Source organism: Acanthaster planci, linkage group LG10 (genome assembly GCF_054643075.1).
Source record: "Acanthaster planci isolate LZ-2023a linkage group LG10, COTS_SCS, whole genome shotgun sequence".
In the NCBI taxonomy this organism is placed as follows: domain Eukaryota; kingdom Metazoa; phylum Echinodermata; class Asteroidea; order Valvatida; family Acanthasteridae; genus Acanthaster; species Acanthaster planci.
In genome coordinates, this window is record NC_141786.1 from 19,123,586 (window position 1) to 19,140,308 (window position 16,723).

At 41.8% G+C, this 16,723-nt stretch overlaps 1 protein-coding gene across 20 annotated transcripts in view; it reads left to right on the top strand.

The window, feature by feature from the left end:
• Window positions 1–16,723, top strand: part of LOC110989335 (rho guanine nucleotide exchange factor 12-like) — an 87,043-nt gene that overhangs the window by 46,154 nt on the left and 24,166 nt on the right. For 14 of the 20 annotated variants that reach the window (XM_087141879.1, XM_087141880.1, XM_087141882.1 and 11 more), the window contains 12 exons: window positions 2,120–2,329; window positions 3,659–3,790; window positions 5,213–5,398; window positions 6,251–6,319; window positions 7,670–7,690; window positions 10,510–10,617; window positions 10,970–11,068; window positions 11,273–11,315; window positions 12,303–12,540; window positions 12,754–13,028; window positions 14,211–14,366; window positions 16,470–16,592. In XM_087141879.1, coding sequence (XP_086998005.1) covers window positions 2,120–2,329; window positions 3,659–3,790; window positions 5,213–5,398; window positions 6,251–6,319; window positions 7,670–7,690; window positions 10,510–10,617; window positions 10,970–11,068; window positions 11,273–11,315; window positions 12,303–12,540; window positions 12,754–13,028; window positions 14,211–14,366; window positions 16,470–16,592 — 1,660 coding nt within the window. The remainder of the gene's footprint in view (window positions 1–2,119; window positions 2,330–3,658; window positions 3,791–5,212; window positions 5,399–6,250; window positions 6,320–7,669; window positions 7,691–10,509; window positions 10,618–10,969; window positions 11,069–11,272; window positions 11,316–12,302; window positions 12,541–12,753; window positions 13,029–14,210; window positions 14,367–16,469; window positions 16,593–16,723) is intronic. The other 6 variants (XM_087141867.1, XM_087141870.1, XM_087141873.1 and 3 more) reach the window with 6 other exon arrangements.

Below are 16,723 nucleotides of genomic sequence, written 5' to 3' on the forward strand. Positions count from 1 at the left end.
GTTTAAAGTTATTAAAACGCAGGCCTCTCCAGTGGAGACTACTCATGTAATAATACTATCAAAGCACTTCTAGGGCTCAGTGTCTCATGGTGAATGTACAGCACCGATATCTGTAACTCAAAGGCGTCAATGTATTATTGTCCCAGCATATTTGGCTCACATCATCTGAACATTCCTGAAACCATCTCAGCCCCATGGGGAGTATACTAGCACAGTACTGCCATATGACACACAAATGGCTAACCATGTCTGCTCTCTCACTGTACCGTTTACTCCTGGGTGGAGGGAGGCATGTGAGGGATAAAGGCACTTGCCCAAGATCACAACATGCTGCCAACAACTGGATTCGAACCCCCGACCCCATGATCAGAACCAACAAATCCTAACCACTCGGCCACATGCCCCTATGTTCATGTACTTGTCATTTAGTGAGATTGGGGTTGAAAATTTTGATCAGTCAGTTTATGGTAATGCACAGACGTACATTTTGTTTGTGTGTAAGTAGCATTTTCAAAAAAATGAAATTCCTTAAATTTATTTATTTACGTCGGTCTTTATTTTTCTTTTTTGGGGGGATGGCTTTGCAGTGATTTTGTGTGTTACAAATCAAAATTTCTGACCTCAAATGATATAGGGAACAGATCTTGAAGTGGATGACACATGCACATTTATTTTCTCTGCACTTTAAAATGTTTGCTCCAGTTTTTTGTATGATTGTTTTAGTGTGCCTACCAAGTAATACGTTCACATGTTTCACCTCTCCAAAGTCCACTCACTGAGATATTTCTTGTTCCAAATTGCCACTCTCTAAACCCTGGCTTCCATTTTTAATTGAGATATCTTCTTTTTCAGGATATTAGATTGCCTGTATTAAGCAGCATCAACAAACAGATCACAGGATTTATTTGCAGTAAAATTAGAAATTGCCAGCAGTAACAACACTAAATCCCTGAGTGTGATTGTGAATTCACTGTAGAAGGACTTTAATATGGATTTATTGAGAAAATTGTTTATTTGTCAAAAGTTTATAATTGTACCGGTATGCTTAACATTACAGCTTAGGAGTCTTGAATATATTTGGGGTGTTTTGAGATGCAACAAATTTCTTGTTAAATTGTCAAAATGCTGTGAAGTCAGAATTACACCCAGTAAATTCCTTGTCTAGATAATTAAAATCATCCAAATAAAACTTGACACCTACAGTATGCTCCGAGAATGTCCAAACACACCTTATGTCTATTATCCACAGAAAGTAGGTGTGATGGTTCAGCTTCCTTCTAATCTTGCCTTTGTAGGTTTAGTTTTGTGTAAGAAATGTTGACAAGTAGATACACGTGTGTGATCCTGCTTTGTGAATGAGCAAAACACACAGGCCAATATGAACATCAAACTTTGTACATTGCTTACATGTAACATATACTTTGAAGGTGTCATTTCACAAATAAGAAAGAAGACATTATTGAAGTGTCTTCTATGTAAGGTCAGCCAGGAAGGGTTCTTTCACCATAGAGCTTAATTATGCACAATGTCAATCAGCGTAATAGTCCCTTCTTCCTAGTACATGTACGTATGTACATTCCCTTACCAATGTAATGTGTTACTACTCAGAATGACATTCAATTATTTACAGTATATCCATTCAGGGCAACCGACCAAAGCTCAGTCTTTTACATGTGCTCAATACAAGAAGTACCCAGATCTTAAGGATTCAGACATCATCAGATTACTTAGGCCTTGGTACTACCGCTCGCATTGCAGAGAGATTCAAGGATTATTCAACATTATCATGTACCTGAAGTGTCTTTTTGAAACAAGAAAGAATCTTGACAACCCTTTGAATCTTGAGGTTGAACTACGTAAGCAGATTTGAAAAAATAAGAAATCCATCAATCAGTTCAAGTTGAAACTAATGCTCAGCCTCAGCAATAGAAAGATTGAACCCCCCCCACTCTCTGGCGGTTTGTACCATAATTACCCAGTACAAGTATGCAGGTTGCAGACAAAGAAATGTACTCTACATGTTACTCTGATGAGACAGTCTTGTAGGGTAGAGTAGTTGTTCATTTATGATTTTTTTGTGTATGAATTAATTATTTGTTGTGATTGTCCTTGGTTACAGTTACCCCAAGGAATAATCCATGCTAGACAACGCTCAAGCCCAGAGAGTCTAGGTGTCATGACCGATATTCAGCCAGGCACCAACCTAAAGAGGAATAACTCTGATGCGCAGTCTAAAGAAACAGCTAGGAAGAAACATGTGCGTGCTGTGGGAGCAGCAGAGGCCGAAATCAGACGGAAACGCTCAGACAATATTGAACAGTTAGGGCGGGTAAGAAATATTATCATGTTAATTGGACATTGTGTTACTGGACTTTATTAAGGAGTCTGATTATTTGGAGTAACACACCTTAACTGACCAATTTGTCATGAAGAATAGTTGGTCTAAAACTGATATTTATTCCTGCAAACTTTATGGACTGATGGGATGCAGAATTGGTTTGTGACCCAACTTTTAAAAACTGGTTCACAAGTCACCAGACTTAATTTGAGTTAAAGACATTTGAAAGAATCTTGTATCATGTGAAGACGTAGGATCCTAAAACATTTTTCATCCGCATAATCTACCTTTTCATCAGTATTCAAGACTGAGTGATGTATGTCCAAACAAAGAGCTCACATTGTGCTTTTTCTTGCAAACTAAAGCCTAAAGGACCAAATGGCTGCAGACTAAAACCTAAGGGACCAAATGGCTGCAGACTAAAACCCAAGGGACAAAAGGACTGCAAACTAAAACCTAAGGGACCAAATGGCTGCAGACTACAACCTAAGGGACCAAATAGCTGCAGACTAAAACCTAAAGGACCAAATGGCTGCAGACTAAAACCCAAGGGACAAAAGGACTGCAAACTAAAACCTAAGGGACCAAATGGCTGCAGACTACAACCTAAGGGACCAAATAGCTGCAGACTAAAACCTAAAGGACCAAATGGCTGCAGACTACAACCTAAGGGACCAAATAGCTGCAGACTAAAACCAAAGGGACCAAATGGCTGCAGACTACAACCTAAGGGACCAAATAGCTGCAGACTAAAACCAAAGGGACCAAATGGCTGCAGACTAAAACCTAAGGGACCAAATGGCTGCAGACTACAACCTAATGGCTGCAGTCTAAAACCTAAGGGACCAAATGGCTGCAGACTACAACCTAATGGCTGCAGACTAAAACCTAAGGGACCAAATGGCTGCAGACTACAACCTAAAAGACCAAATGGCTGCAGACTAAAACCTAAGGGACCAAATGGCTGCAGACTAAAATCTAAGGGACCAAATGGCTGCAGACTAAAACCTAAGGGACCAAAAGGCTGCAAGCTACGCCGTGTTTGAATCAATTGGCTACGGTCGGAAATTACCCATGAGTCTATGGCAGTGGCCACAGCCAATTCCTGTTAAGTTGTGTGTAAATTCTGGTTGAAGCCAAGTGATTCATTCATTTTTGGACATATTTTCTGGAATCCAGTCTTGTCTTTGCTACTTCCTGACACCAGAGGGCGCTGTGCTGTGATGTCAAATAAGACACAGTAAAAGTTATGAAACTGAAATGCTGCATTGTTGGATATACAGTTACTTGAGTTAACCATAGATTGTTTGCTTGTCATAGAGTCAGTCATTACCTGCTGAGCCAGGAGGAGCTGATAGTGACATGGCGGACAGTTCTCCCAATTCTACACCTCCAGTGAAGAGAAGAACGGAGACAGAGTCTAGTTCAGATTACCAGGAAGGTGCACCTACAGTGAGTATCAGTAGATGTATGGTCAGATTACCGGGAGGGCGCACCTGCAGTGAGTATCAGTAGATGTATGGTCAGATTACCAGGAGGGCGCACCTGCAGTGAGTATCAGTAGATGTATGGTCAGATTACACCAGGAGGGCGCACCTACAGTGAATATCAGTAGATATATGGTCAGATTACACCAGGAGGGCGCACCTACAGTGAATATCAGTAGATATATGGTCAGATTACCAGGAGGGCGCACCTGCAGTGAGTATCAGTAGATGTATGGTCAGATTACCGGGAGGGCGCACCCACAGTGAGTATCAGTAGATGTATGGTCAGATGACACCGGTAGGGCGCACCTACAGTGAGTATCAGTAGATGTATTGTCAGATTACTGGGAGGGCGCACCTACAGTGAGTATCAGTAGATGTATGGTCAGATTACTGGGAGGGCGCACCTGCAGTGAGTATCAGTAGATGTATGGTCAGATTACTTGGAGGGCGCATCTGCAGTGAGTATCAGTAGATGTATGGTCAGATTACTGGGAGGGCGCACCTGCAGTGAGTATCAGTAGATGTATGGTCAGATTACTTGGAGGGCGCATCTGCAGTGAGTATCAGTAGATGTATGGTCAGATTACCGAGAGGGCGCACCTACAGTGAGTATCAGTAGATGTATGGTCAGATTACTGGGAGGGCGCACCTACAGTGAGTATCAGTAGATGTATGGTCAGATTACTGGGAGGGCGCACCTACAGTGAGTATCAGTAGATGTATGGTCAGATTACACCAGGAGGGCGCACCTGCAGTGAGTATCAGTAGATGTATGGTCAGATTACCGGGAGGGCGCACCTGCAGTGAGTATCAGTAGATGTATGGTCAGATTACCGAGAGGGCGCACCTACAGTGAGTATCAGTAGATGTATGGTCAGATTACTGGGAGGGCGTACCTACAGTGAGTATCAGTAGATGTATTGTCAGATTACTGGGAGGGCGCACTTGCATTGAGTATCAGTAGATGTATGGTCAGATTACCGGGAGGGCGCACCTGCATTGAGTATCAGTAGATGTATGGTCAGATTACCGGGAGGGCACACTTACATTGAGTATGAGTAGATGTATGGTCAGATTACCGAGAGGGCGCACCTCCAGTGAGTATCAGTAGATATATGGTCAGATTACCGGGAGTGCAAACTCGCATAAACCTGTGCAGTCATGGGATGAGCTCCCACCAAAATACCATCGTTGCTATGTAAATACACCCTTACTTATTACATTTAAGAGTGGATAGATTGTTTGATATGAGGGGCTGGGAAGCTATTTGATGTGAGGCCTCAATTTTGTTGGAGTCTTGTTTCCTCATGGTTTCCAGTGCCTTGTGATACATGATACCGGTAGCTCCAGACCATTCTTCTGTGTATCGTTCCTTTTTTTGTAGAGCAAGCAGCATCGGGATGCCACTGTGACTCCTCCTAACCACACCTTCAAGATGGCTACAGTCAGCACCGTGGAGCCATTCTCTCAAGCATTATCCTCCGATGCACCCACAGTTCAGAACATGCCAGCCCCTCAGGTTCAGATCATGTCCATGGAGGATGATGATTTCCAATCAGACAATGAAACGGTAGGCTGCTTGGTGGTGGTTCCATTATGTAGTCTATCATGCATGTGGTAGATATGAGATATGACTGAAGTGTCAAAGAATTGTCAAAGAAGATTTTTGCTTAGAATACTCTCAAAGTAATCCAATTAATCAACTGCTGTCTCGTTGCAAGCAGTATGTATTGCATGGTATCAGAGCTTGTTTTCTTATAAACTTGTTCAGCTAAGCAGATTTCTTTGTGTGGTACATGTAGCTTTTCAGGCACAGATCTTGAGAGCTTGCCCAATTTCATTGGTTGAGTGAACCAAGGAATTCTCTTCTTATGGTCGTTACGTGCTTACCATATTTTGCATTTGAAAACTGTAAGCTGATAGGCGTTTGCCACGGATTGGGTATACTATAAGCCAATATTAATAGCAAACCCATAAAGCATGCAGGTGCATACAGGCATGACAGGTGCATACAGGCATGACAGGTGCACATTTCATGTTCAGCTACCGGTATGGTAAGCAGAGATTGTGGAATTATGAATGTTGGGCTTTGGTAAAGAACAGTTTACCAGCCAGTGTCTGGTGCTGAGTATTGCTAGTAATTACATTCCAGTTGATTTGTGTTGAGCAGCGGTTTCTGTGCTACATGTATTTACCTGCATGAAGTTTAGCTGCATGGACATGAATCAAGACAATGTGCTATATTCAACTACCGCATTCAAACCATGAGAGTTTTGGATTGGCTTAGCTCTACAGTGTATGTGTCCGTCGTTGCCAAAGTTTGTTGTGATTAAATCTGACAAGGTTGCATGTTAAACCTTGAGAGTCCAGGGCTGTTTTTTGGGTGTGGTTTTCATGGATCCCTTTTTTGTTTTATACAAAGAACAAGGTTGATCCTGCGAGACCACCCAAGTGTGAAACATTACAAGAAAGCATGTCTAGCAATGTAAATGTATGTATGATGAGCTAGTATTTGTCATCTGACCTTTGACCTACATTGATTGCTGGGATAGATACATGTAACTTCCATCATAGCTGCAGTAGGCATTAATGAAGCAGCTTGGATTAACCGACTGTCTTATTATATTGACTGTAGTTTCCTGTCTTCTTGTATATGATTTCTTAATCCTGCAATCTTTCTCCATGCCAGTTTCTCTGCTACATGTATCATTTCTTACGTGGTGGTGTTTCCTTTGTAATTTTTTGTCTTACGCTCTGTACATTGAGTGTTATCTTGTTCGTGTCATTTTCATCCATGATGGAGGGCTGTAGTGAACTAATCCCCACCAGGCATTTCCTCTTCAACCCTCTCCACTGCCATCCTCCCACTTCCACTTTCCCCATGAAATGCTATCACTTGCAGTGTGCAACAAAATCTCAAATGTACGTCATTTCTGCCCAAAACAATTTTTTTAATCATTCCAAGCCCATATTGTTGTTATCGCTGTTTGAATTTCCTAAATCGGTCTGTTTGATAACTCAGTGGTTATTTGTTGTTATTTTTAGTCTTAATGCTCAGTTGTAGTCTCAGTTCAAACCTGTATAACCTGTAGAGTGCAGCCATCCGTTAGGAACCAAAAAACCCAACAAATATTCTCAGAGTACTTCAGTGTTGGTTCTGTCACGCACTGTAACTTAAATGCAAGTATCTCTTACATACATGTAACTGTGACCAGGTACGGTATGTGCACATTCAGTTTAAATTGTCAGGTTTGCTGTCCTTCTGCTGGACTTGAGAGGTGTGCACTGGTGTGGACACACATTTCCTACCTGCGACATTCATCAGTAAATAAAAAAACACCTTGTACAAAGGCTAGCGGTATTTCTTGGAGAATTGACATTGATAACAAGATTTGTTGTAATCTACATGTATATGTACATGTCCAGCATGTCCACATAGTCTGTTCCATTCAAAGCACATCAAGCACATCCAGGTACATGGTTTGGGTCCAGAATTCTGGGCTCAAATTCATTGAGGTGTGAAGCACAAAATAAAATTCCCAAAAATAAGTCACTAGCAGTTCCTGTATACATGCACTGCATGGGATTGGGGTTAATAACCTTTTTATATGTATGTCGTGACATACATGGTGACATGGTGGATGTCCTACATTAAGCCAACATCTGCTCAGTTCTGACCAACTCATTGAATTAGCTCCTAAATCTGTCCTGATCTGCTTATCAGCTTCTTTGTAGTAATTCTCTATTCGTTTTGTTGTCTATTAATCCCAATTTCCTATCAATGCTAATCCCTTGCTTTCTAATCTGGTAATGTTCATCTTTATTTTTCCCTTATTAACAGCCGCATGGAAACATCCAATCCGTAAGTGCCCTATGATAGAATATCCACACTAACAACATGCTAGTCAGTGTGCACCTGTCTTGTGACACTTTGTCTTCAGGAATCTGTGTGTTGTCTTCCCACAAACCCAGTTACTTCCTGGAGATTGTTGCTACATGTACATGTAGGAACTTTGCTGAATCCATTTGTTGTCTTCCCACAAACCCTTTTACTTCCTGGAGATTGTTGCCACGTCTACATGTACATGTACATGTATCTGGCATTCATGTGTTGACTTTCCACAATCTTGACTGCCTGGGCATTGCTGAATTTAACTGTCTGGAATCCATGCATTACCTCTCTTTAATCTCCTCAATTGCACATTTCTAACCAAGTTACATGTAGCTTTTCTTTTGTTTACTGTCACCAATTCATTTGTCAAACAAATGTACGTGTCTAGAGCATGGAGAGAGTTTATTGTGTAAAGACTTCATTGTTTATGATTTGTAATATTTCATGTTGGTCTTCCTTGCTGGAGGAATTCTTTCATCACTGAGGATTTTCTGTTAATACATTTCCAAACTGCTTGTGAAAACTTTGTACAAAAATCTGCCAATTCAACTTCAACTGATTTGGTTAGATGCTGCAGAAAAGTAACTTTTATTTCTCCTGTGCGTCGTTTAGTGTATGGAAGTAGTCTTCCATCTCCCAGATTGTGTCTTTTTGTTCACTAAAGATAAATGTATTTCAGTTTGAATTGTCTTGATGTGTGCTATAGTCTCTTTTGGGTTTTGTTCTGTTTTTTTTTTTTTTTCAGCGGTGATGGTCATATACACGTACACGTAGAATGGCGGATGTTACATGTGCATTCAATTCATCATGCATATCCAAACTGCTAGGCACTGTTATTACAATTGCTTTAACCCTCCTTTGGTTTTACAGCACAAATGTGCACAAATGCCCACAGTCACTGGTGAGCATGTAGTTTCTATATGGAACTCAAACATGCACAGGTTCAATGTGTACACAGTAGATTGCCAGCACAAAATGACCCAGGGTCTTTTGTGCAGTCCTCTTCACTGCATTTGGTTTACTGCACAATTATGCACATGAAACAGTGAAGCACAGTTATTGGGCAGCACAAAAGTGCAATCTGATATTCCTGTGAGGGACAGTTGGTGCAGTGCACAACACGACACAGCTGTGCTTCTTTGAGGTGTTTACCAAGTGACCCAAAGAGTGACTTCCACATAGGAGGGTTAAAGTTTTTCCCATGACAAAGAAGTATGCTGTTCCTAGTTAAAGGCAACAACAAAGCAGACTTGATCATGGTTAACTGTTGCAGATATTGATTAACCAGGGTAAACATTGGCTGGATGATTGCTTACATGTACATGTACACTTGACTCTTCAATGATACTTTAACAATAGCCTTCACAGTGTATATGTACACTGGAGTACAATAAAGCACTGTCTGGTCCCTGATCACATTTACTCTGAACCCAGTGGCACATGTACAGGTACCAAGATACCTACAGGTTGCAATGTTAGTGTGAACATGGCCTGGATGTATGGTGATCATGGGCTTTTTGTGAAATGCAGGGAGTTTGATCAGGTACATGTAAGTGCATGGAGGTCTTAACAATGAAAAGGGGAAAAAAAGGTTTCAGTTTTAGAAGGAGAGATTTGAAGTCCATCTAGTCAGATTTAAACCCAAATGCACAGATCACCCTGAGAGGGATTGGAACCTGGGTCACAGATGGAAGGCGAGGAAAGTACACCAACCTGACTCCCTTCCTGCATAACAGAGAAACAGTTGCTGCCAATATACATGTACATACATGTATTTATCCCATGAAAGCCTTTTGTACATGGTATGCTGGACTTCTAACCTTTAACAAGTTTTTCCAATTTGTTTGAGGAGGGTTACTGGTCTGTCTCTTCTAGGAAATGAATTAGAGGTTCCTTGGAGTATGTAAAAAAATCTAAGCCCATCACCAAAAAGCACAAAATGGAAGCTGAAATTGCTTTGCTTTGTTTGGTAGATACTCAGAGCCTTGCCGTGACATCCTCAAACTAAGACTTGTTTTGCCAAGGAAAGGAAGTACATGTATCTGCACCTGCTGTCTTGTGAAAAGATTACATAGCGCCCTCTACCAATCACGCACAAAGCTTATACAGAATATTCACCTTTGAGATGAACTGTTCATGCTGTCTCAGTCTCATGCAGGTAGCATAAAAGCTGTATTTATCTGACATCAAAAAGGATTCATTTCACATTCAGCACACTACCCGAAATTTATTTAAATACTGCAGAAGATGTGCAGACAAAACAGAGAGTAATTGTTTGTGGTAGAACATGCAGTATACACATGTAGGTTTACTCCTACATTAGCATCAGTTGTTCATGGAGCCAGTTGACACTGGCTGTCAGTGACAGTGCACCACCTGTCATGTTTTGTCCTATTGGTGTCAGTTACTGTGTAGTGGTACTTCATTAATATTGCCTGCCCAACATGGAGACACTGTGATCATTGGTGTGATTGGAATGAAATGATATGTGGGTGGTTGATCTGTTCATGTATCAACGTTCCTGAAAGAGAGAGGAGTGCATACTTCCCTAAACTAGGTGTTTCGACTTACAGAGTAATTGATTGGTGCATTTTCATTGACTGACAGTGTTCAATAACTCATTGATTAGTTGTTTATTTGTGCTTGCTTTTGCTTCACAATCTGTCCATAACATACCCAATGCTGCTTGGTCAAGTTCTCTGTTAGAAATCTTCATGTCTCAAGCTAGTCTTAAAACCAGTTGCTATTGTGTCAAATTTCCCATTTTCCCCTTTTGTTTCATGTTACAGTTTGAGGATCATGGACCATTTATAAAGCTGGAACAGCTTGAGAAGAAACCAGCTCACATGTCAATCTTCTTGCATTATCTCATCTCCAACAGTGATCCTTCCAGCTTAGTAAGTACTTTAAGCATTCCAAATTCAACTTGCAAATTGCAAGTCAAAACGTTTCAAAATTGATAGGATTGTCCATTGTAATATTTTCAATTAAACTCGATGTCCCATTTACCTTGGGTTTCAGGAACTGTTCCAACAGTTCTAAATTAGCCATGGCATTTGTGGTGTCCTTCCATTTAAAATTTTCTTTTCATGGGAAAAAATTATTTCGGAACAGGCAGAAGCTTAAAAAATACTTAGGATGAAATGAAGCTGAAGTTTTATTTTGTTGTGTGTTCGGTTTTCTCTGCCTTTCTTTTTGACAATATTTCCAAGCCATTCAGGAAATATGACGATATTTCTCCTTGTCCAGTTTTTCTACTTAGTGACCGACAATTACCGAACTGGAAGTCTAAAGGAAATGAGGAAATGGGTTTATGAAATCTTCTCCACCTTTCTAGCACCATTGGCGGTAAGTGTAGAGCGCCCTCTAAAGGTGATGAATGTGCACTAGTAGACTAGCATATGGTCAGAAAGTATTGTCCACCCTAAAACAGCTAAGCAAGTAATTACATTTGCACTTACTTTATTGTGACTTGCCAGAGGTTAGCTGGTCTTGAGGAGTTACCGTAAATGTGTCTTGTCAATGAGGTTTTTGTTTTCTTTTCAATCTCAGCCCCTGAGAATTCAAGTGAGTGAAAACATTGTCCAAGCAATAGGTAAGTCTACAAGTAAGAATGTGTCTTAATATGGGTCTTCATTCCTAAATGGGCATATAACTGTTCAAACAAATTTTCTTCACTCACGTGTAAAGTTCTTGTTTCTCTTCAAAATTGTTTGAAACAGTAATCTATAGTCCCCACAGTCCTTTATAGGGATTAAATGGAGTTTCACTTGTTGATAGGTACATGTATAAGTTCAAAAAAGTGATCTGTGGATTAAGTCCAGCCAGACATGTCCACATTTCTTATATTCCTCTATTGGAACCCTGTCCATGCTTTCTCTGCGCCAAATCAAAAGTCCTCAGTAGTTGTATTACATTGTATTCACCTGACATTGCTGGGACGGAGTGGGTTCTTAAGTCCTCGGTAGTTGTATTACATTGTATTCTCCTGACATTGCTGGGACAGAGTGGGTTCTTAAGTCCTCGGTAGTTGTATTACATTGTATTCTCCTGACATTGCTGGGACGGAGTGGGTTCTTAAGTCCTCAGTAGTTGTATTACATTGTATTCACCTGACATTGCTGGGACGGAGTGGGTTCTTAAGTCCTCGGTAGTTGTATTACATTGTATTCTCCTGACATTGCTGGGACAGAGTGGGTTCTTAAGTCTTCGGTAGTTGTATTACATTGTATTCACCTGACATTGCTGGGACGGAGTGGGTTCTTAAGTCCTCAGTAGTTTTATTACATTGTATTCGCCTGACATTGCTAGGACAGAGTGGGTTCTTAAGTCCTCAGTAGTTGTATTACATTGTATTCACCTGACATTGCTAGGACGGAGTGGGTTCTTAAGTCCTCGGTAGTTGTATTACGTTGTATTCACCTGACATTGCTGGGACAGTGTGGGTTCTTACAGTGAATAAGAAACAGGAGGATTGCTATGAAAAATGGGTCTGAAATTTTCTGATTCTCTGTTTTTGTGTTCTTTTTATATGCATGAAAAAGGAGTTCTGACGCGCAATCTTTGAATTTTAACCCTCTAGAAAATGTCATGAGCACGCAGTTACAGAATGAAGAGGCAATGAAGAGCATCTTCCTGGCAGCAAGGCAGATCGCAACGGCTGAGGTGAGAGAACTTCTGGCTGACTTCCGAGCTAAGAGGGCACTAGGTCTGGGTTCCATCTTTGGAGATCAGCAACTTCATAATGAGGACATGGATCGGACACAGGAACTCAAAATAGTGGAACAGACTTTGATGCCTCACTTGGACAGACTCACAACGTAAGTCAAAGAGGATGGGAAGTACATGTAGAACAGATGGTAAATCCAGGTTCACTTGAGGTTTACCTCAACATTTTACCAGATTTAGCAAGGATTTTGAAGGGTGTCTTTGGGTAGAACCTGGAATGAGTCCTTGTTCCATTTCAGTGTAGGCAGTGATAAGTTGGCAGGTAACAATCAATCTAAAAATGTGGATTGGTTAACTTGGCACAGATTGGAAGCGGAGCGAGAGGACAAGAATGTTGCCATGGCGTTTGCCATCACTACCTTCATGAAGCAAGTCGGCGTACGAGTCACGAGCAACAGCCCATTAGAGAGATGCCCCAGCTTCACAGCTCGAGACAAACGGACAAAATGGGGTGGAAAGAACAAGAAACAACACATAAAAGGTCATCAGTTTGTAGAGATGCACTACCAGTCAACAGTCTTCTGTAATCATTGCAGTGGCTTGCTGTGGGGGATCGGATTCCAGGGGTACCAATGTCAAAGTAAGTTTACCTCTTGCCTATAACCATAGCAATCAGCAGGAACCAGTGATGGTTAATACACATAGCCTAACAGTTTAGCTGGTAACCTAGTTATGTTCAGCAAATGTTTAAGCAAGAAGTGCTCAACAACTCCATGAATTTAGCCCTTGCCTTAGGGATCAGCTTTAATCAGGGTACTCATGGTCCTCCCCAGGATTTTTCAAAACTGGGGGGGGTTTCCATTAAGGTTTACCAACATTTTGCAGAGCCATGGCATGGGGTTTGTGGCTTGCCCAAGGGCCCCGAAAAGTTTTGGACTGTAGATGCTCTCAGCTGCATTTTAGAGCATTTCTTTAGCTTTTCAATTTCCTTTTCTTAGGAAAAAACATAAGGATTTAACCCCTTCGCTACGGAGGACTGCTACTACCGCACCGTTGTGTGAGGATTAGTGCATACCACACATACAGTCTATTCACCATGCAGCTGCTGGTTCAATGGGGCCTGCTGCTGGACAAAGCCCTCCATTCAGGGCATACCACAGCCCAGCAGTCGCAGTCAAAATAATCCTGCCGTGAAGGGGTTAATAAGTTTTGGTTTTAAATTTTGGATATCAATATTTTAACAAATGGCCAGTTTTCCTTTCTGGACTACTAATTAGGCCTGTAGGCACAAAAGGAGTCATTTCAAGTTTCAGACGTGCAACAACACGTAGTGGCTATCTAATCAATGATGTAGACATCCGTTTATTCAGTTTGAATTTTATTAGATGCTTCAACCTTTGGTTTTTTGCTGATCAGAACTTCCTTCGCCAGTGCCTTCCGTGCATGTGCTGCAGGCGGCTGCTTCGTCTGCCTTTTGGGTTTCCCTCAGCGCGGACTGCTGATGTTATTCACTTTAAAAAAGAGTTGATTGAGTTTCTGCTATTGTGCGCGAGACAAAACGCGGTGAAATGGCAAGGAAAAATATTGTCCCCATTGTAGATGCCTTTAGTACTGCTGCCTCCATGAACAAAAATGTTTGTGGGGTCAAATGGTGTGGTATAGAATTTTAACCTTCGTAAATGCAGCCCCTGTAGCGTATTGAGCGCACGGCACACAGAGAAAACACACATGCGCGCGGGTGCATGTGTGACGCCCATGAGAACCCTGGTACTAGTGGCAGACCAGAATGAGTCCTTTGTTTTGAATATTGTGCTTGTTCCAGATTGTGAGTTCAATATTCATAAGACGGGCTTGTGCTTGGACCAACTTGAAGATCAGTGCCAAGGCAAAGAAGGCAAGAAGTCAAAGAATTGGCGGCGGATGATTCCAGGACAGCGACGGACATCGGACAGAATGAGTCAGTACCTACCTTCATCAGGTATCGTGGTGCATTATGGGGAAAATAACCCAACCGTGCATTGATTAGGGCATTAACATTGTAGTAGAGTTGAGCTTGAGATTTAGGCTTTTTTGATGTGCCAGAAATAATTGCTAAATCAATCACAGTCACTCCAAAATGGTGCTACAAAAGATTAATCTGTAGACCTATAAGTGGATTGGTAAGGTGTCACATCAAATTCCAGAAGTTTGGCACTGGGCCCAGTTTGTTCAACCATTCCTCCCCAATCGCTATGAAGCCAGGTGCAGCCTGGTTACTGAAGTGTAACACTCCCATTGGTCTGAACTGATGACTGAGGGTGTGAACAATATGCAACATAAAGTGAAGATTAGCACAAATAGTTTTCCTTTTGATCAGCCAGAGTGTGACACAGAGACCCAGTGGAGTCAATCCAGGACCGCTTGGCTGAAGCGCCCAAAACGGTCCAGGAAGGGCTTCTAATTTTGACGGCATGCCTAGAGAGGCCCCACTGGAGTTATATCTTGATTGAATGTGTTTGACCTTGAAGTCTGTGTGGTAAATAATAAACAAAATTAGACTGGTATCATGTTGTTTTTGCTTTGCTTAGTAACACAGCAGCCACTAACAGGAGCTTTGATGTTTTGTTAGAAGGGAGGGGTGGGCCGAACCTGTCCGCTGGAGTGAGGGTTTAACGAAGATGTAGTTGGCTGAGCTATGTAAAGTTAACTATTAACCCACATATAACGTAAAAAAAAATTGTTTCCTTTAAAATTTTAACAAGCTAATTTCATGGAAGGCTGATATTTAACTGCAGAAGAAAAGCATGGCATGTCTGTTTACTGTTGCTAGCTTACTGTGTCCAACACTTCGGAAGTACTTAATACTGTAAATGGTGAGATTGAACTCGTAGGATGTCTGTGTGCGTGCTCGATACGGAGCTTAACATTGATGCATTCAAATGGTGAGATTGAACTCGTAGGATGTCTGTGTGCGTGCTCGATACGGAGCTTAACATTGATGCATTCAAATAGTGAGATTGAACTCGTAGGATGTCTGTGTGCGTGCTCGATACGGAGCTTAACATTGATGCATTCAAATAGTGAGATTGAACTCGTAGGATGTCTGTGTGCGTGCTCGATACGGAGCTTAACATTGATGCATTCAAATAATGAGATTGAACTCGTAGGATGTCTGTGTGCGTGCTCGATACGGAGCTTAACATTGATGCATTCAAATAGTGAGATTGAACTCGTAGGATGTCTGTGTGCGTGCTCGATACGGAGCTTAACATTGATGCATTCAAATAGTGAGATTGAACTCGTAGGATGTCTGTGTGCGTGCTCGATACGGAGCTTAACATTGATGCATTCAAGTGGTCAGATTGAACTCCTAGGATGTCTGTGTGCGTGCTCGATACGGAGCTTAACATTGATGCATTCAAGTGGTCAGATTGAACTCCTAGGATGTCTGTGTGCGTGCTCGATACGGAGCTTAACATTGATGCATTCAAATGGTCAGATTGAACTCGTAGGATGTCTGTGTGCGTGCTCGATACGGAGCTTAACATTGATGCATTCAAATGGTCAGATTAAACTCGTAGGATGTCTGTGTGCGTGCTCGATACGGAGCTTAACATTGATGCATTCAAATGGTGAGATTGAACTCCTAGGATGTCTGTGTGCGTGCTCGATACGGAGCTTAACAATGATGCATTCAAGTGGTCAGATTGAACTCCTAGGATGTCTGTGTGCGTGCTCGATACGGAGCTTAACAATGATGCATTCAAATAATGAGATTGAACTCGTAGGATGTCTGTGTGCGTGCTCGATACGGAGCTTAACATTGATGCATTCAAGTGGTCAGATTGAACTCCTAGGATGTCTGTGTGCGTGCTCGATACGGAGCTTAACATTGATGCATTCTAATTGCTTCTGCTGGACATTTAGATAAATTAAAAAATTTGCAACAGTTGGCGCGTTAGGTATGACTACAATGGGCCTCGTCATGAGGATGGGTGTGGCTGCATGGGTGTGGCTGCATGGGTGTGGCTGCATGGGCTTGACTGCATGGGCTTGGCTGCATGAGAGTGATGTGCTGATATCCTTGTATTTATGTCTTCAGTCTTCTTTGCAGGTGATAAGAAGGATGAGAGTGAGAAGACAGCAACGTCACCAAGTGCAGTGACCAGCCCACTGCCGGTATCCAACCAAGTTCGGCCTGGTCTAAGTGAAGATGAAGAACTCAGTAAGTACTCCTAACAGTGTCCCGGTTTATGACTCATTGTGAGTCTGGTAGGAGTGAAGCCGTAAAACAGTAAGTGGTCATGACTCATTGTGAGTCTGGTAGGAGTGAAGCTGTAAAACAGCAAGCCGTCA